The following is a 25,014-nucleotide window of genomic DNA, read 5'->3' as shown; positions in this document are numbered from 1 at the left end:
TGGAGGGAAGTCACTGAATATATCACAGGGTACTAGTGCCATAATCCAGGCAGCCCTAATAAGACCACATGATCTGGTGTGGGGCCTAGCTCCCTTCTCTGCCATAGGTGCCAACTTTTCCTGGCACTGGTGGGTGCTCGTGCCCCCTCACCCCGACTCCACCCATGCTCCACCCCTGCCCCACCCCCATTCCAACCCCTCCCCCAAAGTTTCCACTGCCAACTCTGCTCTCTCCCTTCCCCTTTTGAACTCCTTCCCCAAATCCCCACCCTGGCCCTGCCTCTTCCCTGAGCGCAGCCACATTCCCCCTCCTCGCCCCTCCTTTCCAGGCAGCAAGCGTTGGAGCTAGGGGGAGAAGAGACGTGTACTCAGGGAGGAGGCGGAGCGGAGGCAGAGGTGAGCTGGGGCGGGGCGGCGGAGAGCTCACCCACCAGTTTTCCCCTGTGGGTACTCCAGCCCTGGAGCACCCACAGAGTCAGCATCTATGTTCTTTACTACCCTGCCTTAGTGCATTAGGACTGGACAAAACTAGCCCTTGGGATGTAAACAGTCAGTATTTTATTCTGTTTCTCCAGCACGTAGCCCTATCTATCTATATCTATATATAACAGTGATTACTTAAGAATTCCCAATGATCACTTTGAGGATTGAGAGGTTCTTGTCCTGAGATCAGGCCCAGTGTTGTTCAAATGATTATACAGTTGGGAACCCTGATGTGTACAGCTGCACACTCACACTATAGGAACTGTTCTGTATTTACAAATAGTTTATTAATATATTTAGCACAGTCACAAACACCCCAACTCAGTAAGGCAGATAAAGATACTACAGAATGTACATGTGCACACCCATATACTCGCACCATCCGTTGTAGAACGACCTGAAACGTTAGCCGTCACCTTCCTCAGCACCGTCACCTTCTCCTCTCATCACCAGTGACCATCATTCTGGCACCTGCAGAGAACTAGATTTCCTTCTCCTACTGCCCCTAGGCTGGGATGTAATTTTTATAATATGATATGCTGAAGCTATTATGTTTGCATATTCAGTAGGGGTATTTCACCTTTTCCTTATTTGTATATCCTCACCTTACTAAAGTTGGCGTGTGCTTCTCCTATAGGTTAGTATATGAATGATTTCAACTTATTATCAGATACGTCAATTCGTTACCATGACCCTCTTGTGGTCGGTTATCTGCAGGTGTAGCTCATGGACCTGTTATGTACGTCATGACACTTTTGTGGGTGGACTCTTGAACATTGTGGTTAGTTGTTGACTCTTAAACATTGTGGTTGGTTGTTGACTCTTAAACATTGTGGTTGGTTGTTCCTGTGGTCAAAAATTCCCCTTAAATGTCTATTTTCTGCTCCCCAATATGTGGAGTTTGGGCTGTTTTTATGTGTTCAAACTTCATATAGGCCTCAAGCCTTATGCTAAGTTGCTGAACCTAATGTCTCACAGCAGTGGTCCCCAACCTTTTCGTCTGGCGCCCACCAGACAAAGGACAGTGGCGGTGGTCGAGCATCCACCGAAATGCCACCAAATTTCAGCGGCATTTTGGCAGACGTTCGACCGCCGGACAGGACGTGGGAGCATTTAGATGCCCCTGCGGGCGTCATGGCACCCACAGGTACCGCGTTGGGGACCCCTGTCTTACAGGATACAGTAGGTTCCTTGCATTACTCTTGAATATAATAGAAGTAGCTAAATATAATGAAAGGAAGGCAATGAATATATAAAGCACCAATTAATTATTCTCTTTTCAGGGGCATAATAAAGGGAGCCACATTTATTTCCTACTCCATTGGGAACACAAGGGTAAAGATCAACTTTTCAAATGGAAGAGAATAAAAAATTTTAAACTTCTAAGAAATGTTAGAAAAAAGAGAACTTCCACTTTGAAATGGTCCCTAAAAGGCTAAACTGTATTAACTAATACTATGGTTACAGTGTGTGTCTGTGTGAATTAGCATGGGGATTTCCCAGTGCCATAAGTTAATGATAAATGGCTATTTCTTTTATTCTCTGAGAAGCATCAAATCATCAGAAGTAATTTAGGCTTAGTGAAATCGAACTCTGTAACATCCCTTGATTAAATATTTCTGTCCTCTGTTTGAATTATTCCAAGTGTGGACACATTCACAGAGCCACATCTTGTGTTTCGTTACGACTGTTGTCTACTTTTTGTCTGCCTCTGTGGCAGTATGTTAGGCTCTATGCCAAAAATAACCAACCCAACCAACACTGTTTGGTCATTTTTCATATAACTTCATAAACCAGGCTATTGTGCAGACATTTTTTTGCTCTTACTGCAGTGGAAAAGTAAAAGTGATGAATTAGTGCAGCCCTAGGTTCTGTGGTAGTATACACTTTCAGGAGCGGCGCCAGGGTGTTTTGCGCCCTAGGTGGGGATCCTTCCACACTCCCAGTCATTGGTGGCAATTCTGCGGCGTGGGGGGTCCTTCCGCGCTCACGGACTTTGGGGCACTTCGGTGGTGAGTCCCAGAGCGCGGGAAGGACCTGCCGTAGAATTGCCGCCTAAGACCTGGAGCGTGAAAGGACCCCCCGCCGCCGAATTGCCACCGAGGGCAGCAAAATGCCGCCCGCCCCCGCCCCCCCAAATCCTGGCACGGTCACTTAAATGGAAGTGCCGGCCCTGTACGCTTTCCATTACAATGAAAAAAATTAGAATAGCATAATGAGAATGAATTTCCATGTTTTACTGTGCATGTTAAGGCTTTTTAAAGTGAAGTCAACGAATCTTCTACTAGTGACTGGCAAAAAGGATATTGCTTATGTACTGCAGTTTTCAGGTTTTCTGTAGTGCTCAAAATATTTTAATTTTCTCATTTGAAGATTGATACTTCATAGTGTTGCATCTCACTCCTTCCAAGTCAGAGATTCCCTGCAGTGTCATTTCTGGCTTCTAGTAAGAGACTTAAACCTGTGGTATTCTGGTCTAAATGCAAGAGAGGTATGCGCTGAGGCATGACCTGAAATGCAGTCTTTGTGTCCAGTCATGCAAACACTCACAGACTTCAAGGCCAGAAGTGACCTTCGTGATCATCAAGTCTGACCTGCATGCTGCAGGCCACAGAATCTCATCCACCCACTCCTGTAGTAGGCCCATAGCCTCTGGCTGTGTTACTGAGATCCTCGGGTCTTGTTTGGAAGACCTCAAGTTACAGAGAATTCACCATCTTCTCTAGTTCAAACCAGGAAGTGATCCTTGCCCCATGCTGCAGAGGAAGGCAAAACCTCTCTCCCCCCTCGTCCCCCACCTCTGCCACTCTGACCTCAGGAAAAACTCCTTCCCAACCCCAAACACACTACCTAGCGTAGTATTTATTTACTGGTATGAGTCCTCTTTTTTTTAAAATCAGACATCAGTGGGACTAACCACATGAATCAGTCCAATTCTGAAACAGAAGTCAAAGGTCTATCACTTCCCCCATTGTAAAAATAACTGTCTTCCTGTGGATTTCTCTCTAGACTGGTGAGGCAGTTCTATAAAGGATAACTCAATCCACCAATTTAATTTTTTTTAAAAGAAATGGAAACATTACCTAAGTACTTCCAGATGCTGAAATTTAGAGCTGATCCAAATCCTCTGAATTTTAAGGATGAACGATATGTTTGGCAACAAAGAATTCCATGCTATTTATTGACCCTAGATCTTTATACTAGTTTATACTGTTTAAAGGTCCTAGATGCTTCTACAAAAACTCAGAAATTTAAAAACAAATACGCAGGAAATCTTTGTTCTAACTTTATAATATGAGATATATACTCCTGAGGGCATTCTGTGCCAAAAATTTAAAAATGCTGCGCATATTTTAAAATTCTGCAATTCAGGATCCAAGTATGAGTTGAGAGGGTTCTGTGTGGGTTGAGAAACAATCTGAGTACAGGCGGCTCAGTGGGGGATCCGGGTGCGGCGGGATTTGGATGCACAGGAGCTATTTGGGGGGTTCTGGGTGCAATGGTAATGGACTCTGCAGGGGGGCTCCAGGTTAAGCTGGTTTAGACTCAGGATGGGGGGGTCTGGGTTTGTGGGGGATAGAGCTCGGCAGAGGGGTCAGGGTGTGAGGGGCTCAATGGGGGGTTCAGATGCTGGGGCAGAGGGGCTCAGTAGGATGGGGATCCAGTGGAGTGGGGATCAGGGTGCAGGTGGCTTGTCAGGGTGGTCCAGGTATAGGGGGAGTGGGACTCATTGGCGGGTTCTGAGTGCATGGTGGGGTGACGCTTGACTGGAGGGTTTGGGTATGAGTGGGTCTGGATGCATGGGGGTTGGGTGAATGTGGGAGCAGCTCCCCCCAGGGCCGGCTCCAGGGGTTTTACCGCCCCAAGCAGCCAAAAAAAAATAAATAAAAATAAAGCCATGTTCGGTGGCAATTCAGCGGGAGGTCCTTCGCCCCCAGCGGGAGTGAGGGACCCTCCGCCAAATTGCTGCTGAATACCTGAAAGTGCCGCCCTGCTCCGGAGTTGCCGCCCCAAGCACCTGCTTGTTAAGCTGGTGCCTGGAGCCGGCCCTGGCTCCCGCTGCAGCTGAGAAGCGATGGATTCAGGAAGCCAGGGGAATGGGAGTTTGCAGAGCTTTCTGCAGCTGGGGGAGAAATCTGGGGGTGGGTCTGACCCGGCCTTGGATGCTGGGCAAGGGAAGAGGAAGTCTCATTCTCCCCAGCCCAGCCGGGACCAGCAGCTGAGCCCAGCACAGGGTAGGAGCCACTAGTCAGGTCTTCCCCAGTCCTGCCCCCTCTCCCACAGTGATTTACCTCTCTGCTGGCTGCTCTGGGCACCCAAAACATACTGCTGGAGAGGATTGCATGACTGCTCTCCTGGCTTCCCTTCGCTTCCTTGTCAGAAAGTCATTTTTCTGTCGGGAAGCAAAGAAATATGCAGGGGACATAAATTCTTCACATGCGCAGTGCCGCAGAATTCCACAAGGAGTAGACTTAGCAGTTACCTTAAAAGGTAGAAGCCTTGAAAGTATCCATGCTGGAGATTTAAGTTTTTTATATAAAGGGTAGCAGTAAAGACTTTAAAAAAAGGGAGTAGGTTATGAGATATGCTCTAATAAAAATGTTCTAGAAATCTGTAATCACCTCGCAATATGGCAGGTTTGTCTATTTAGCTGAAATGTGCTGGATTTATTTTAGATATTTGCAAACTAAATTATTTAGTGTTACTTGAAGACGGTTTATGGGAGCTCCCCGTGAGAGACGGACACATAATGCCATCAAATTCCAAATTATTCCTTTTGAAAGGGACTTATTGCTGTGTATTTCTGAGGCCCTGGGAAAAAACCAGAGCAGCCTCTGCTTACAATGCAGGCACTTTCATTTCAAACGGTCCCTAGATATAGTAAATATGAAAGCTAAATGTTGGATATGAGAACGGTGGGGAGGGACTAACCAAAATTGGTTTTTCAAAGAGACTGATCCCACCCAAAAATAGACATGTTGAGATGGCCTGAGTCTCTGTTTCAGAGTTTGACCTAGTGATGTGTCTGGGAACAAGCAGAGTAGTCACCAGTTTCAGTCTGTTTGTAGCCAGCAACTATGTCCTCTCAGCAGTGGTTCTCAACCTTGTTGGGCTTAGGACCCATTTGTAAATATTCATGGCTTATCATGACCCAATAAATAGTTTGATGGTGGAGACCCTGGATTGGTTTCAGGTGGGTCCCGCCCCTTGGAGGGGTTGGGTCCTGCACAGCATTCACCCACAGTGGCAGCTCCTGTGCTGCCAGGCCCTCTGCTGTGAGCATTGCAACCTAGGGGACTGCAGTACCACTCAAGTTTGGCCCCATCCCCCAACTGGACCAAATTTGTAAGAGTGGCGTTGCTGGACTCCCGTTGTCATGATGGTTGGGTCAAACCTGAGTGATGCTGGAACCCCAGAGGTTGCAGAGGCTGGAGCAGGGAGGTGAGCCCAGCAAGCCCTGTGGGACCGGACCTACCACACAACCCTTTGAGAAAACTGTGGTGACTCAATTTTGGGTCCCGACCCACAGGCTGAAAAACTCTGCTGTAGTGGGTGTATTGTGATTGCAAATACTTGTGAACCTTTCCACCTATGAGTGGGGGTCAATAGAAAAAATAAGTGTTTGTTTTTTCTCTTGCAGAAACATGCTATGTTTTGCAGCTGTCAACCATTTTAAAAGTAAAAGATGTGGTCTCTTTGTTTTGTATGTGAGGCTACACTGTAGCCTTTCTTGTGCCTATATAACTTTTGTAGATGCTTCAAGATTTGCTCCTTTCTCCAAATTGCACTTTCCCCTGCACTGCGCTCCCCACTCCAATGGTTTTTAGACTTACAAACAGATAAGATGAGCTCTGTAGAAACACAGTTGCATACCCGCAAATTGTAGCTTGGGTCTTCCATTCAGTCACATGGACTTCTGTTTACATAGAGACCAAAGCTCATTTATTTCATGGAGGATATTTTTAGGAGCCGCTCTTTGGGTGGTGGACTAACATTCTTCCTTTAAGAAGGAAAATGAATGGTGACAGGATCCTGAGGAAAAGAATTAGTCTTTTCAAAATATGATATTTTTTTTCTCTTTCTTCCCTCCCCCACTGCACTCTTTCTTGCCAGGTTGTTTTCCTCTCTCCTTCCTTTCTTCTCTTCTTGACTTCAGGTTCTACTCCCTCTTCTCTCTTTCTACCCATGCTTGCCCTCTCTTGTGATTCACTTCCCTTCTGACTGCTCCCTTCTTATAAAATGTTTATTATTTTAAGGAGCTGAGACATCACTGATCAAAACTTAAAATGGCAGGTGTTTAGATTCTGTTTCACCTGTTCATGGGCCTTGCTGTTGAATCATCAAATGTCCTTTGGCCCTGCAGTAAATGTGTAAAATATAAACACAAGTGTTTTGTTCAGCTGTTTCGAGGTGAATTTATCTGAAAGATGTGGCACTCTTCTGATCAGAAGGAGCAGGGGCAAAGGGAAAGATAATTTAACTAGTTATAGGAACTTCCACTATCTAATTGCTTGATGCTGATTAGCTGGAAGTGATGTAGACATGACAACTACATAACTAAAACAATCTTTAGTCACCCTTCCTGCTTTGTGTCACTGTTAAGTCTGGTACCAGTTACACCCTTGTCACTTGACTCAGTGCATGTTTCAGCACGTTGCACTTTATACCGTAAAGGACAATATTAGCGTCTTAATTCTTTAAAGACAAATATAGCAAAAATGCCACTTCACATCTATGATATAATCAGAACTAAACTTTTAATGGCTCTGACAGTCAGTGAAACAGGGCTGATTGCAATGTAGAAATCCCCAATGTTTATAGCACTTCACAGGGCATCCTACTTTAACTGATTTGCTTTCTGCAAAATGCAGATTGTGCCTTAACTTCTTTGCTTCTAGAGGGCCTATCACTGTGGTAGCCATGTGCTTTGCTGACACAACAAATTACATAAACCACTTACAGAAACAAAATAAAATCAAAAGTGGTGAAAATGAGCAAATGGGGAAAATCCTAGCCTCTGGGCAAAGACAGGGTTACAAAGCTCACACTCTAGGGAGCAGATCACTCTTGCCTTGTGCTTCCCCTTCATCTTCCTGCTGTTTTCTTTACCATATGCTTAGATTGTAAACTCTTTGGAAGAGGGACATCTCTTCACTGTATGTTTGTACATTATCTAGCACAGTGAATGCCTGATTGGTGCCTCTAGGCCCTACTGCAATATTAATAATCTGTGGAATGCTCTGCGCGCGCGCACACACACACACACACATAGTGACTGCTCCTGCAACTTTTAGGTTGTGGTGGTCTCTGCTCTGACTGCACCCATCTCTCTGAGTAACAGGGTGAAATGGCTGGTGGATGGATCAGCATAGTTGGGTGCACTGCTCCCAAATCTGTTGGCTGCACTGTACAATGAAGTGAGTGCAGATTCTTTCCAAATGACTTCTGGAAAGAAATTCTGCCCCCATTTAAGTCAGTGGGGCCAGGATTTCACTCCTCAGATTCTCTTCCCGTGCAACAGAACCATACAGGGTTTCGCTGCATCCAGGGCCCTCTCTGCCAGCCAGGGAAAATTTGCCCTGAATGACCATTACATCTTGAAAGACATCAGACTCTGGCTGTGACAGACCACTAGGAAGATAAGAGTTCACTCTGGGGACAAATTTTTGTTATAGTTGCTTACTTATATTGCAGTAATGTTAGAGTGTGTTAAGCACTGTACAGACGTCTGGGAAGGCGCAGTCCCTGTCTCAAAGCGACTACAATCCAAATAAGTCTTGCTCCATTATAAAATGAAGTATTGGACTGTAACCTGGCCTAGGATGATAGTATTGTGTTCCCCCGTCTCAGTAACTTTTCTTCCCTATATAGGCACCAACTTCTGTTGACGCCAGTGGGTGCTTGACCCCCCTTTACCCCTGGCCCCGCCCTACTCCCCACCTGTCCTGCCCCCTCCCACACCTGCTCACCCCCATTCCAACCCCTTCCCCAAAGTTCCTGCCCCAACTCTGCCCCCTCCCTTCCCTTTCTCCAAATCTCCACCCCAGTCTAGCCTCTTCCCTGCCTCCTCCCCTGAGCAGCACATTCCTGCTGTTCCAGTTGTTTTGCAGAGGCAAGCACTGGGAGGTAGGCGGAGAAGCAGGGATGTGGCATGCTTGGGGAGGAGGTGGAGGTGGGGCGGGGAGGGAAGCTTGGCTGCCGGTGGGTGCAGATCACCCACAAATTTTTCCCTGTGGGTACTCCAGCCTCGAAGCACCCAGGAGTCGGCGCCTATGCTTCCCTATCCCTTTTACTGCTGCCATAGGAGCAGCTGATTGCTTGCTGGTAGGTTTCTGGTAAAGCAGCCAGTCATGTGTGCACCAGGCTGCTTTCCATTTCACGTCCAAAGGGACTGAAAACCTGCCTCTGTACATCTGGTGGAATCCCAGCTGTAGGTTCTGACTTCCACTGCCATAGCAATGATAGTATTAGTGACAATGGGGCCTATCATCATTGGGGGAAAAAGCACTCTTACAAACAGATAAAAAAATATTTCTTCCCGGAAACATGCATTCCTCTGCAGTGAATTATTTCTTTGTGCCACTTGTAATAAAGTGGGCTGGACATTGAGGCTCTGTGGGTAATATCCTGCGACTCTCAGAATAGCAGCTATAATTTGTGTGTTAAATGTTGTGGTGACCAAATATTATTTATCCTAAAAATTTGAGATTACCCTGGAAAGTAATTTAACATTTTAAACCAACTTTTTGATATTTCTGAGTATCTGAGATTGTGATATTAGTGATGCTTTGTAGCAGCAGATTACTATACATCAGTCTGTAACTTGAGCTATAAGTAAAGTAGGGTCTGAACTATACAGCACACAGACTAGGATGCTAGCAGAATGGATTGAATAATTAAGATCCATCCATCTTGCATTTTATTAACAATGTAAATAAGGCAGTTGTACTTAATTCCCAGTTCATTTGATCTTGATATATCTCCTCTTGGGTTGAATCCGACTGTTTTTATATAACAAAGAGCTTTTTTTAAACAGGAGACTGAGTGTCAGTGTTAAGATAGCAATTCCTGTAAGATTCCTTTTTTTCAGTGTCAAACACAGTTTACTGCACTGTGTTGCAGAAGATAGATTCCTGAACATTCACAAGTATGGTTGAGAGTAACCAGCATGCTGATAATTCTGAAAGTGTTCTAATTAATACATAATACTTCAGTAATGATTTACTCCATTACATACAGACTTGATACTTTTCTATATACTGGGAGTGGATTTTGGAGAGCTGCAGTGGGTAGAATGTGTGTTTTGTCCTTGTCACTGTTCTTCATTTGATATAGGTTGTAAAAAAAAAAATAATAATAATTAAGCGATATATTTTCTAATTCTCTTTGCAGGTATGGTGTGAGTCCTGAGAACATAATTCTGTATGGTCAGAGTATTGGAACTGTCCCGACAGTGGACCTGGCATCTCGGTATGAGTGTGCAGCTGTAATCCTTCATTCTCCTTTGATGTCTGGATTACGGGTAGCTTTTCCTGACACCAGGAAAACATATTGCTTTGATGCTTTCCCAAGGTATGTGCAAATATTGCTGGAGGGATTGCTCTATGGTCACCTTAAACTTTTCTATAGTGTGTTCTTTTATTTGTATTGTGACATGAATCTTGAACTCTGGACAGGCACATCGTATAAATCAAAACAGATAATAAATATATTCATTTGCCACTGAGTAGCTTGTAGTCTCAAACTGGCATGTTCGTTTTCTAAATAAGCAAATAAAGAAAACCCTACAGTCTTTACAGCTATTTATCATTTCAATTTTTAATGCTTGTACACAGTTCACCAATCCATTGTATGTTAAATTTGGACTGGTAACTGTTAGCTATAGTTGCGCTGTCAAGTGCTTATAGCTAAAAAGTAACACCCCTTTAGAACTGTACATTGCTCAGCCAACTCTGATTTAAAAGGTACGTGGTGTCAACAAATATATGTGGAAAGAATTTTAGGCTTCTTGTTAACTGCTGATACTGCTCTACAAAAACAATAGACTAAAGGTGCTGGATAACGTCTGCTACTGCATAAAGGAAGAGAGGAAGCATGGCGCAGTGGTTAGGGCACTAGCCTAGGACTCTGTGACCAGCTCTGCCACAGGCTTCCTGTGAGTCTCTCTGCCTCAGGTCCCCATTTGTAAAATACTTCCTTGTCTTGCAAGGGGGTTGTGAGGATAAAGGCATTAAGATTGAGATGCTCAGATACCACCATAATGGGGGGCACCTAAGATCAATTGATAAGATATGTGGCATAACTTCAGCTGTTGTCTTTAAAATGAGCTTAAATTCTTTAAAATGCGGCATTTAAAGTTAAATGTGATTAGTTTCAGGATAAGGAATACACTTGTCTCTATTGTTTAGGCTTTTACATTCTAGATGCTAACAGCTGTTCCAGGAATCCTAAACTGTATCAAACACTGAGTTGTAAAAGCAAGTTAAATTTACATCCTAAGAGTGAAAATGAGGGACCAGAGAGCACCCTTCAGTGTTGCAGTTGTTTTTGCAACACTTACAAATGTTTGTAAGTGGGATGTCCACAAGGATTCATGTTCAAAGCAGAAACTGCATCTTCCAGAGCACAATCATTCTTTTTTTCTGAGTGAGGGAGAAAGGTGGAGGCCCAAACTCCACACAATAGAACCTCGAAGAATCAATTTTGTGGGGCTACTGTGACAAAGAAGCCAGATGTAATTTATTTTAACTCCTCCTTCTTTAATTATTAAAACTTCATACTAATGAACACACTTTATGTAATTTGCATCTGAAAATTGCTTTAATAAACCAGAACATATTACAACATTTTGTAAAGTGTAAGAAAATACTCTCAGCCTTTCCAGACTACAGTACCACTTTAGAAGTCTGATTTATCTTGTGTACCTCAAATTTCATCTCACTTAAAAACTACTTGCTTACAAAATCAGACATAAAAATACATGTTGCTGAAAAATTGCTTGCTTTCCCATTTTTTACCACGTAATTATAAAATAAATCAATCAAAATATAAACATTGTACTTGCATTTCAGTGTATACTATATAAAGCAGAATAAACAAGTCGTTGCTTGAAATTTTAGTTTCTACTGACTTCACTAGTGCTTTTTATGTAGCTTGTTGTGAAACTAGGAAAATATCTAAATAAGTTGATGTACCCCATGGAAGACCTGTGCGTACCCCCAAGGTATGCATAACCTGGGTTGAGAACTACTGTCTTAAACCACCTGCTGCTTATTGCAATGACTGTTAACTGAGTAGTCAAATTTGCTTTGAGTAATCAGCACCAGATTCTTGTTTGACTTCTCTGGGAGGCATCTCTCAAGTACAAATAGTTCTAATCCTTGTCTAAATCTGAGCTGTACAAGGCCATTTAGTGGAAGCAGTATTGTTTAACTTTTTACTACAACACTATGCTGCAGAGTGTACTTTGCAGCTACAGAAGCCATCCCTGATTCTCTAGGGACTTGAATGTCTGCTGTTAAGTATTCCATGCAACTTTTTCCAGAGAAAGGTTCCTCATTTGAGCATTATAGTCATATATAGTAGCATTGTCTTGTGAGACTGTCATCCATTGCTAGTGATACTGATCTTCAGACAATGCATGCAAAAGTCTGAAAGGAAAAAATACCCCAAGTAGTTTCCTGTAGCCGGGGAAGGGAGAAGATGAGCAGACTCCATGGAGACTTGTGCAGAGTTGAGCTCTGTGACCTGCTGCAGACTTTGGGTACATCTACACTGCAAAAAAAAATGAGACAATGAGGGTATGTCTACACTATGGGATTATTCCGATTTTACATAAACTGGTTTTGTAAAACAGATTGTGGCCGCATGCACTCGACTTTATACACAAAGCACAATAATTCGGCGGTGTGCATCCATGTACCGAGGCTAGCGTTGATTTCTTGAGCGTTGCACTGTGGGTAGCTATCCTGTAGCTATCCCATAGTTCCCACAGTCTCCCCCACCATTTTAATTCTGGGTTGAGATCCCAATGCATGATGGTGCAAAAATAGTGTCGCAGGTGATTCTGGGTAAATGTCGTCACTCATTCCTTCCTCCGTGAAAGCAACGGCAGACAATCATTTCGCACCCTTTTTCCCTGGATTGCCCTGGCAGATGCTATAGCATGGCAATCATGGAGCCCATTTTACCTTTTGTCACTGTCACCGTAATGTGGACCGGAATGAACGCTGACAGAGCGGGTACTGCAGCCCAGCTACACAGCATTCATAATGTTGCTTTGCAAGGCTAGCTAGGAGAGCAGTTATCAATCATCCGTACGCTGCCGCGCCAGTGTAAATGGTGATGGAGATGAGGTTGATTCCCAGTCGTGGTCTGGTACTGAGCTCTGCGCTGTCATGGGTCCTCCTGGCTAAGGACCTTCCCTGAGGTCCCGCGGGCGCAAATAAAAATGGGAATTGACTACTCTCGGCTTCATATTCCCTCCTTATGTGTAAGACTGAAAAATAGTCAGTCCTGCCTGGAATATGGGGGCAAGTGTACTAGAGAACCAGTGTACCAGAGAACCAGAGAGTAAGACCTCCCATGTCAGATCCCGCAGAAAATGATGAGCTGCATGCCATTCAGGGGTGTCCCCTGCACAAACCCCACCCGTTTGCTTCCCTCCTCCCAACCCTCCTGGTATTCACTGTTGCAGTGTCCCCCCATTTATTGTGTATGAAGGAAAAAGAATGCAGGAATAAGAAACACTGACTTTTAATGAGATAAAATGGAGGAGTGAGGCAGCCTCTCAGCTGCTATGAAGCCAGGCAGTACAGAATCTTTTCTTTAGACATAAAAGGGAGGGGGCTGACTGGAGCTAGCCTCCCAGTTGCTATGATGAAGATGGTTACCAGACCGTTCTGTACCATGCTGCTGGAATGACTGGGAGATCATCCTATTTTACCACCAGGGACCGCCCGGCTGCGACCTCGACCCTGAGGCCGCCAGGCAGGACACATCATCAGTGGAGAGATGATGAGGACGGCTATTAGTCTTTCTGCACTGTGCTGTCTGCCACTGAGGAAGAGAGATGAGAAGGAAGCTGCTGTTTCAGAGCCTGCAGCACCACCCGTGTCATCCAGCGCATGCAGTAGACATACGTGACACATAAAAAAGTCAAGAAACGATTTTTTCCCTTTTTCATGGGGGGAGAGAGTGGGTAAATGGACAGATATAACCCACCACCCCAGACAATTGTTTGACCCTATAGGATTGGGAGCTCAGCCCAGAAGACAAATGCTTTTTGGGGACTGTGGTATAGCGTAGTCCATACCCCCCTCTCGCCTCCATGAGCGTCCATTTTGATTTTGCTTTGCCTGTACGCTTGTCACACAGCTATACCGTGCTGTGACTCTGTTCAAGCCCGTGGAGATTTTTCAAATGCTTCGGCATTTCGTCTTCTCTAGACGGAGCCTATAGAACAATTTTTGCCTCACCAACAGCAATCAGATCCAGTATCTCCCGTATGGTCCAAGCGGATGCTCTTTTTGGATTGGATTGCCAATCGCGCAACCCTGTGGCTGATCAGAGCTCCACCGCTGGGCAAACAGGAAGTGAAAATTCAAAAGTTCGCGGGGCTTTTCCTGTCTACCTGGCCAGTGCATCTGAGTTCAGATTGCTTTCCAGAGCAGTCACAATGGTGCACTGTGGGATACCGCCTGGAGGCCAATACCGTCGATTTGCGGCCACACTAACCCTAATCCAACATGACAATTCTGATTTCAGTGCTACTCCTCTCATTGAGGAGGAGTACAGAAACCAGTTTAAAGAGCCCTTTATATTAATATAAAGGACCTCGTTGTGTGGACGGGGGCAGGGTTAAATCGGTTTAACACTGCTAAATTTGGTTTAAATGCATAGTGTAGACCAGGCCTGAGTCTCAGAACCCAGGTCAACTGACTTGGGCTTGCAGGGCTCACGCTATGGTGCTAAAATTGGCAGTGTACATGTTCTCACTCACTCTGAAACCCGGCAAAGGCGGTGGGTCTCGGAGCCCAGGCTCCAGCTCCAGCCCCAGCGAGAATGTCTACACTGCTATTTTTAGCCTGTATCATTGGCCCAGGCTCTGAGACTTGCTGTGGGGATGAAGGGAGGGGGGTTCACCATGTAGGTGGACCCTTTGTAGCTAGGATATAGCAGTGGAATTCATTCTATTTGTTATGTTTTATCTTAACTTGATCGTAACAGCTAACATTTAAAGAGAGTGTTTTAGGAAGACAGACTGTAGCTAGTGAGACAACTGCTTCTTTAAAATACATGATCTTCAAGCTTATAGAGCTATAAGTTTTTTGTGAAGTCGTCATCCTTAGTACACTTCTTAGCAAGTTAAAATGTGAATTCACTGAGGGTGTAGTAGTAGTTTAAAAGATCTTGCTCTCAAACTTGTGCATTGTTCTATGAGAGATTTTAAATTTCTAACATTTATGATTAAAATTAATACTTCTAGAGGAGAAAAAGCTAAGGTTTTTAATTACTTTATTCACAAGATTGTGTAGCAGTGATTAGATTAAATGAGTCAAATCAAACAGTTTAAAAAGTAAATACGTGGGTGGGGGGAGTGTTTAAAGCTTGACAGCAGAGATGTTGTACAGTATTTTTTTATTAACCTTCTACTGATCTGGTCATTGCTGTGACTCACTTCACTCATACTTAAAACAAGGGAAATAAACATTTGTGCATTTTCATTAATGTGTACAGCTCAGCTGTCTGCCTTTACTGTAGGAAACAATATGTTTATATACACCTTTGGAGAATTGCTGTTATGTGCATTTTATGTTGGGACCCCATGAGAATGTAATCTCTGTAGATTTCCTAGCTGCAGAGTGGTGTGGCTGAGAATACCAAGTAGGCTAATGTGCCGTTTAAATACTGCTTTACACGTAGCTGAGTTGGCAATGGGATGCTTTCCAATTTTTTGGAAAATACAAATATTTTTTCTTGAATGACAATTCATCATCTGTATTCACAAACTGTTACGCTAGTTACCTGGATGCTGCAATGATGGGGGTTTCCCAGCTTTCTACAATATATTTAAAAAAGTAGCTAGCTAGTAAGAGTGATATATAAAAAGCCTTTTGTGTACATAGCTGTACATAGCTGACATGCCTATTATGAAATCTTTACTCAGTGGCTGGCAGTCCATTGGTTTTTAAGACTTTTTTTAAACTAAATTATTCAGTATTTTGCTTATTTCACATTGCCATTTAATTATGGTATTCTTCACCTGGGGATGCATATAAAAACTACAGTTGTACATGTCTTACATTGACAGTCTCTCTCTAATGTTCTTAAAGTCTTTATCTGTATTCCACATGGAAAAAGCTAGACCTGACTAGTCCATATTTAATGTTTTCCTACCCAGAATCTAATCTCAAAATCAAAAGACTTAACTTTTTACTGTTTTAAGCTTGTACAGTCTGTTCTGAAGAGATACTGGGATGCAGAGAGACCAAAATGTTTGTTTAGCAATAGCTGTTAACTAGAATCCCACAGTACACCTAATGCTGAGCTTTTACACGTGAAATTCTCTGTTCCAGTTCACATTAAATTTTTTAATTGAATTATCTGTTTTTTCAAAATGTTACATTTATTTGTAACTTGTCACATTGGCTTGGCTATATTTTTGGTTTTTACTCATTTTCAGTGACTGGATAGATACAGCTTCACTTTTGTGTAGTCACTTTCACATCTAGATGTTTTACTTTCTTTAGTACTAGCTGTTATGAAAAGTATAGTATATTTAGTTCATTCTAGTACTTGATGGGGAAGCAACAAATAATTGTATATGTAAATTGTTGTCTAGATATGATATATTGGAGTTTAGAAAATTATATTTTCAAATTAATCTTAAAATGAATTAATCTTTTAAAAGAATCTGTATTCATCTCTGGGGTCAAAAACATGGATAAAGATGCTTTCTAAATGATTTTTTAATCAAAGGGCCATAATGAATTAGGGAGCGAATGTCTCTAGCTTAGTAGTAGGCTACATTGGTCACTAGCTGAAATTCAGACATGGTGAGTTAAGTTTCATCCTCTGTGGGAATGCATTGGTGGGCTCAAGTTGGTTCTGAGTTAGACAGATGTCCACATGCTAGCTGGTATGATAGTAACTAATAAGCCAAAGATTTGACCAGGCAGGAGAGTGGACAGACTTCTTGCCATTGAAGAGATTGATAGCAAGATGGCGATAAAAGGGCAGCTTGCACTCACAGTTATCTGTGCCTGTTTTGTGGATAAGTCAGTGGAGCATCAAGTGGGGGCATCCATTTTTAAAAAAATACAATATTCCTTAATTGTGTTTAGTGATTAATTCAACTTTGTTTTCTTTGGTATTACAAATGTAAAAGCTAAAAGCCTGAGTAACTTCTCTTTCTTTTCCATCCCCCTAGCATTGACAAGATATCTAAAGTAACCTCTCCTGTGTTGGTAATTCATGGTACTGAAGATGAGGTAATAGATTTCTCCCATGGCCTGGCAATGTATGAGCGATGTCCACGTGCAGTGGAGCCCCTCTGGGTGGAAGGGGCTGGGCATAACGACATAGAGCTTTATGCACAATATCTAGAAAGACTAAAACAGTTCATATCTCATGAACTCCCCAACTCCTGAAGAAGCCTACTTGATTTTACCTCAGTTACTGTGAATGGAAGAAATTACCTGTTTTTGCACATGCTTTAACTGGATAGCTGTCATAGCTTTATACTATGAAGAAATACCTGTCTTTAGGGTGTTCTAATCAACATCTGATGAAACTTGTCTTTTATATCTGGAAATTATTCTACTAATGCACACAATATGGTCAACTACTGTAATTCCAATGACTTTTAGTTTCATTATCCTGGAGGACAAGGGGATACTAGCTGAATATGGGGACACTTTTTATCTAGTGCTATATTAATATTCTAAAATCAGTTTTCTCTATCTTCTGATCATTTATAATTCTGTCCTATGAGACTTTTTTTCAGTGTTCTCAGTATATGGAACACAACTGTTATGAACTGCAGCTTGTTCTTAACAATCGATTCATGGGTTCGATCTAAGGGAGTACTTTCTTTGTAAATTTCTAGCTGTGGTATTGTAACTGGCAAGTTATTGTGATGAGGGCTTTCCTCTTAGTGATCTTTATTTAACTTACTGATCTTCCCAAGTAAATTATTTAAGATGGTCCTACTCTTTCCTGGGGGGGGGGGGAAAAAACAACTAATACGTGGAACTAAATTCTGTAGCAACCTCTCAGCCATTTTCTGTATAAATATAACTGGAATATTCTTAAGGAAAAATTGACTAAATTGTTTTTGTTTAATAAAAATAATGTATAAATTCATTAATAGAAAACTCCTTTTAATATTCAGATGGTCTGAATAAGAGCCATAACATTTCCCCCTGTAAAGCATTCCTGTAGACTTTTTAAAAGTACTGTACATATTTGAATTTACATTGTGCATAGATTCTTAATTGGTAGTTTTAATTTAAGTCTAAATACAATAAACTGCAAAATTCTGGTTTGTATATGATTGAATACATTTTGTTAAAATATGTTTTTATCCCTATATTATTTTGCTATTAAAATTTTATAAGATTTCCAGGGCAAAAAATTAACATTTTATGTTTTGATGAATTTATGTAACTAAAGTTTCATTGAACGAATCTTTTTAGTTTAGAAGTAATTTGATCCTTTGACACTGGAATCGCACAGAATATGCATCAGAAATGCAAGACACTTACAATTGTTACACTACTACTATAGGTCTAATTTTTTCCAAATTTAAAGGCCTTAAATGTACTGTAAGCCTCAGATTGTTGTAAAAATTGATTGCGGTTGATTGCAGTTTGTGTACTGTTGCTAGAATGCAACACAGTGGTTGTAATGGAATAAAGGATGCATGGATTAGAGCATATTCAATTGTGAATCTCATTTGTACTATAGCTTTCATACAAAGGCAGCAAACATGAGATATGGAAAAATTATATTTTGGAAGGGGGAGAAAATACCAAATAATCTGATAGCCTAACCTTGCATTTTAATGTTAAATGTTTAGGATTATTTTGTACCTTTTTGTAAAGAGCAAACCTGCCATTCTGCTCAATTTTGTATGTGAATGGAATGTAAACTGGTGTTACTGAGTAAGGATTCTTGACGTACTGTTTAAATATTGAAAATCATGGCTGGGAGCAATGTTTGAATATGGTCGTCATGAGATCTTGTGACAAGAATGCAATTAACTAATAATGTCAGCACAGCACAGTGTGCATGCTGTCTCTGAGATTGATTTAGAGCTGTAGTGCCCCAGTAATTAAAGTAAAATTGAAATTTTCATTTCTATCCCTGAATCCTAGAAATTAAAGATAGAAAAGATCAGTTAGGTCATCCAGTCCCTCTCCTTGTCAGTCCAGGCTGGTTCTTTGCAATAGACCTTGTCCAGTCAGATTTTAAATAGTTCAAGCAATTTCTTTCCAACTCTGGGGACAGCAAATCCTATTAACAACATCTGTGGGAGTTGTTCAGACCCTGTGGTGAAAGACTGGGGCCTCTGCTGTGCATACTCTCCATTTGTAGATACAGGCCTATGCATTCAAATATGACTAGGGACTTTCAGTTTCTCCAGTTCTGAGTGTCCAACTTCAGACAATTTAGAGGCCTGCTTTTTCAGGAAATGCTTATTTACCACTTTGTCACTTCTGAAAATTTAGACCAGAGTGTCTCTTCCCCTCCCCTGCATAATGCAGTCACTTCTAAATATTGCTTAGACACGTTCCACTTAGCTCTTTTTTAATCTTTCCTTTATAAATCACTTCCCCTGGCTTCCTCAATCACTTGATAGGCTTTGAATTTGCTCAGATTTGTCAATATCCTTCTAGTAATGAGGTGCCCATAGCTGCATACAGTTCTCCAGATGTGGTCACATCAGCCCCCTATAGGGTTGGAACTATCCTCTTTGCTGCTCCTGTCTACATATTCAGCCCAATCTTGCAATAGGATTTTTCACTGATATTTGCTATTGATTTGCAAACAGGTCCTGGATACCCTCACACTAGATTCCTTTCAGCTCAACCATTTTCCAGATCTTTCTCTAAAACTGTAAACTTACTTCAGATTTTTTCCATTTACCCAAACTTTCTGCCAATTTTTAATATGTGTAAATCCCTTGATGTTCCTCTGTTCTGGTTAATGTCAGTAATTGCTTCCAGTTCCATATAATCTGAATTTCATTAACATGTTTTAAACTTTCCCTGTCATCAATGAAAACATTAAATAACAATCCCTGCAATGACCCTCTAGGTCTTGTTGCTTTCTTCCTTCAATTCAATAAATTTACCCTCAAAGAATTTTCAGTGCATTCAACAATGTTCCCATGGTCGAATGAATTCTGTGAGTTGTGTGATGCTATCAAACTCTTCAGTGAAAAAGCATATATAATCTATATTGAACTCTCTTCAGCCCAGTAATTTTGTAATTATCATTCCCTGACTTTGGGCATTTGAATATTTCTAATTCATACATTTAAAAATCTCCCACTTGTTTAAAAAATTGATTTATGGGATTTCAGAATTAAATTTTAATTAAAAATCCATGAATGACTCATGGAACAGCTTATACAAGAGCAAATCCAAGACACCCTTTATTGAAAGAGAATAGCATGAGCATAGGACCTTTTGCATCAGGAGAAGTAATGGAGTGATACTATGGTGGGGGGGCTTTGAATTGTTATTTAAAATGCTCTGGGTTTGCATAAAATATAATCCATGGGACTTTTGCTAAACTCCAGCTGACAAAACAAAAAAAATCCTCCCACCAACTCAAATTTGTAATATAATTTTGTTCTTACATTTAGATATGCCCTTACCATAGTGTAAGCATGTGTTAGAGCTATCAAGATGTCTCTGAAAATTAATTGCTGACTACATGCTGTTTTGTAAACCATGTTGTTAGAGTATTTAGTTGGTCTTTCGGGATGTAATGTTTCCTAACATTTTTTTTTCCTTAGGTATGTATGTTGCTTCCATTTATTTTTTACATGGGACAGCCCTGATAGCTTTGATTATGTAGCAGAATTTTGGGGTAGAAAGATGGCATGGAGCACAACTATACATCTAAATACTTTTTTTTTTTCTTGACTTCTCAGTTACAGCTGGTATGGCAGTATTTGGGAATCTGATACACAGTGTTTACATATCTAATATATTCATTCTGGTTCTAATTTTGGTATCCTATCACTTAATTTTCAGACTTTTCCCTATATATGTTATGTTATGCACCCTCCACTGCTTAATTACCTACTGTGTAGTGATATAGGCTAATTAGACTTATCTTCTACTCTTAGGGAGATCCTTTATCATTGTTACTTTCTGCTGGAATGTGTCCGGGCCCTTCCCCAATTGGGGCAATCTTACATGGGGTGCTGACTCATTAGCCATCTAAATAAGCACCAAACTCTGTTTTCAGATTAGTGCTCTGGATCTGCAACATTCAATGCACCCACTAATCTTTGGAGATGTTTATCACTTGAATTTTAAATGTTCCCTAATCTATTTTCGATGTGTAAAAATGTTTTGTCTCATAGATTTCAGTAGGCCTATAATTACTTAATGGGGGAGGAGTAACTGGCTCAAAACTTCCTAGAATAATCTGGATTCACTAAATCAAGGAGAATAGCAAAGTTGGCATAAATTCTGTTACTTAGTACAAGCGTATTGAAATATTTACCTGAATACTTAAGAAGAATTGCCTTTGAAAACAGTTGCATCAACCTACTGTCTATTCCTTATACTGTAATGCGGAGGTGTCTCTTTACTAGCCAGGTGTGCTGTGGTCGACTGGCCAGTCTTACTCATGAGAACCTAACTCCTTTCATTTTGGATTTCTCCTGAAGGCAGATTGAGGAGAAACTTCCCTCTGCTACTTCTTGCTACCTCCTTTCCTAACAGGCGTAGCTTAGAAAATAACAGCTCGAGGTACCTTTGCTCTTGATCTCCCTAGCCCGGAGCTGGGGGAGGTCCTATACTGCTGCCTGGCCAACTCCACGTTCCCGAAGACTTTTTGGGGGATGGGAACAGGACCTCCAGGACCGGCCTGAAGTGCCTGGTGGTGCATCCCCTCTGCGCCTGGCTTCAGCCACTCCGCGCCGGCAGGTTGCAGCAGGGCCGGCACCTGGAGCCGGCGTGGGGTACAGTAGGGGCCCGCTTTCGGCAGGGAGTGAGGGGTTTGCGTTGCCTGCTGTGTCCCGTGCGCTCTGGACGCCGTAGCAGGGAAGGCGGCTGGGGGTGGAAGGGAGTCCCCGGGAGCTGGGCTGCCAGGTAAGAAGCGGTGACGCCGCCGCAGAGCAGAGGAGGAGCAGGCGGCTGGGGGAACCCGGCAAGCACCGAGCTCGCCCCGGCTCCGTGCGCTCCCAGCCCTCCTCTGGCCGCCGCCCCCTGCAGCCCCGGCCCCAGCAGGGCGCATAGCAGCCGGGAAAGGGCCCTGGCGCTTCCCGCACGGAGAGGGGAACTTAGCGTGGCAGGAGCTGAGACGTGGCTTGGAGGTGCCAAGCGGACGGCAGGGGGCACCGTGCGCGCCCGGGCCAGGCGCCCTGCGCCGCGCTCAGCGATGCGGGGGCTGCGCGCCTGGGCCTCGCTCCGCAGAGCGGAGAGCCGGGCAGGGCGGCGGAGGGGAGCAGGGCTCGGGGAGTCCCGGAAGGTTGGTGGGTGCGGGGGGGCTGGTGCGTCGGCGGAGCTCTCGGGTTCCCCCGCTCGGTGCTTGCTCGCAAACACCGCCCGGGCTTGTGCTGCGCGGGGCCAGGCGGCGGGGACCTGGGCTGCAGGGGAGGAAAGCGGCGCGGGCTGGAGAGAGCGAACGGATGGAGATCATCCCTCCACCTGCCTTCGTTGCAGGTTTAAAATCCCATGCCTCTGCCCTCCGCCTCCAAGGCCCTTCATGCAGCAGCGCCTCCAATTAGCAGAACTGCCAGCTCGCCTGCTGCCATGGCTTCAAGGTCACCTTCCCTGCAGGCAGAGAGCAGAGCAGAGGGGCTGCAGCCAGCTGAGCGTCGCCCGAAGAAGAAGGCCAACGATGTGCATCTCTCTGCACCCAGCCCTCGTGCCCTGGTACTCGCCAACCTGCTGCTGCTCCTGCCTCGTTGCCCAGGTTCTCAAACGACAAGTTTAACCAGTTAGTAAAACATTGTCCGTGTCTCCCGCAAGCGCTCCGCCGTGGATTGGTTAATGTAGCGTTTGATGGTGCAGCTGACGCGTGAGGTTGGCTAGAATGACACGAGGCCCAGTAGTTTGCAACTCAAATTACAAATGCAGTGGACAGTGCAGAGCTTTCCGATGGGCAGCGCTAGCAGCAAAGCTGCTTTCTTTATCTGGCTCACAAGCCAAAAGCGGAGGTCTGCGAGCCTGCCGAATCAGCAGTGCTTGGGCATTTAAAACACTAGAACCCAGAGTTCTGTCCATTTTGCCACAGCATGTTGAATACACACTCCCATCTTTCATACTGTTTGGCAATTCCTCTAGACTTCCCCAGATCCACATTTTTTTCTCAATTCGGAGCCACTGAGTGTCCAAAATCAGCATCTAGATCAGAATGTTGTGGTTTAATTCCATACCCCCTCCTTAACACGCAGTACTTTAGCCCCTGGGAGAAGGGACAATACACAGAATACTATTATTTGATGATTCTCTTCCTGGTGATGACTTACATTTATCTCGTTTATTCTCTCTATCATCTGAGTTGCATTTCTCTCTCTCCCCTGCCCCAAAGCGAGCACTAGCTGAGTTCAAGCGTGTACACATAGGCCATGTGCAAATTTCCATTACACAGCTCTGCCCCTCAGTAAAATCATGAGTGGTGTGGAGAAAGTGAATACGGAAAAGTTATTTACTTGTTCCCATAATATAAGAACTAGGGGCCACCAAATGAAATTAATGGGCAACAGGTTTAAAACAAATAAAAGGAAGTTCTTCACACAGCGCAGAGTCAACCTGTGGAACTCCTTGCCTGAGGGGGTTGTGAACACTCGACTGTAACAGAGTTTAAAAGAGAACTAGATAAATTCATGGAGGTTAAGTCCATTAATGGCTGTTAGCCAGGATGGGTAAGGAATGGTGCCCTAGCCTCTGTTTGTCAGAGCATGGAGATGGATGGTAGGAGAGAGATCACTTGATAATTATTTGTTAGGTTCACTCCCTCTGGGACACCTGGCATTGGCCACTGTTGGCAGACAGGATACAGGGCTGAATGGACCTTTGGTGTGACCCAGTATGGCTCTTCTTATGTTCTAATGCACCTCTGCCCATCCACTTCCAGTCTTGGATCTCTCTTGAATGGAGACAGCAAACCCTATTGGTGCTTCTTCTCTTTTTGATTTACAAGCAGGCCCCTAATAGGATCTTTAGTTTATCTTTCAGATGATTGCTGGTAATTATAAAGATAAAATTACAGTCTTAAATACTTTCACTCAGATGCTTAGAACACATGACATAGTGCTAGGTTCATTTGAAAAAGTTAGCAGATATATGTATTGTTTAAAACAAAATATTGCTTATCGTTAGTACATACAGTTAAGAAATGTTTTGAGTTTTCCATGGGGAAAAATGACTAACATTTTCTACCAACACTTTTTGGGTTTTCATTGGAAAAACTCCAAACCAGAAATATTTTAAATTTACAAAGTGTGATGTCATGGCTGCAAAATGCAACCTATTTAGATAGTGCCCAGAGGGTTTGATCCAAAGCTCACTGAAATTAATGGGAGGCTTTCCATTTACAGCTGTGAGTTTTGGATCAAGGCCGTACTGGTCAGAACAGGAAGCTGGGATTCAAGACTCCTCAGGACTAATTGTCCAGTCATTTGATTTCAGGGGGAGTTGTATACACAGTTAATCATAGAATATCAGGGTTGGAAGGGACCTCAGGAGGTCATCTAGTCCAACCCCCTGCTCAATAGTAGGATAGTTAGGCTCCAGCTGAGTTCTGTTCCTGGCTCTGTGAGTGACTTTATCAGCTAATCTTTGGCAAACCTCCCTGTGCTTCAGGTTGCCCATCTGTAAAATGGGGGTAGTAGTTATTGGAGGGAAGCTGTTCTAGATCTTATTTTAACAAATAGTGAGGAACTCAGGAATTTGAAAATGGAAGGCAGCCTGGGTAAAAGTGATCATGAAATCATAGAGTTAACAATTCTAAGCAAGGGTAGAAGGGAGTACAGGAAAATAGAGACAATGGATTTCAGGAAGGCAGATTTTGGTAAGCTCAGAGAACTGATAGGTAAGGTTCCATGGGAATCAAGACTGAGGGGAAAAACAACTGAGGAGAGTTCTCAGTATTTCAAAGGGACACTATTAAGGGCCCAAAAGCAGCTATGCGCGGTAGAAAGCAGAACAAGCAAAAGACCCAGCAGATTAACCATTAATCTTGCATGACAAAAAATAAAAAGATCATAAAAATGGAACTAGAACAAATTACAAAGGAAAATAATACAGGCAAATAACACCAGGAAGCAGGGCAAGTTTA

General features: G+C 43.1%; 1 protein-coding gene across 1 annotated transcript in view; it reads left to right on the top strand.

Annotated features, from left to right (window-relative positions):
• Positions 1-18,424, top strand: part of ABHD17C (abhydrolase domain containing 17C, depalmitoylase) — a 56,815-nt gene extending 38,391 nt beyond the window's left edge. The window contains exons 2-3 of the mRNA XM_032771881.2: positions 9,877-10,056; positions 16,916-18,424. Coding sequence (XP_032627772.1) covers positions 9,877-10,056; positions 16,916-17,135 — 400 coding nt within the window. The 3' untranslated portion in view covers positions 17,136-18,424. The remainder of the gene's footprint in view (positions 1-9,876; positions 10,057-16,915) is intronic.
• Positions 18,425-25,014: the final 6,590 nt, after the last annotated feature.

This window comes from Chelonoidis abingdonii, chromosome 9, assembly GCF_003597395.2.
Source record: "Chelonoidis abingdonii isolate Lonesome George chromosome 9, CheloAbing_2.0, whole genome shotgun sequence".
Classification (NCBI taxonomy): Eukaryota; Metazoa; Chordata; order Testudines; family Testudinidae; genus Chelonoidis; species Chelonoidis abingdonii.
Note: the sequence above shows the minus strand (reverse complement) of the source record. Positions and strands in the feature narration are given on the sequence as shown.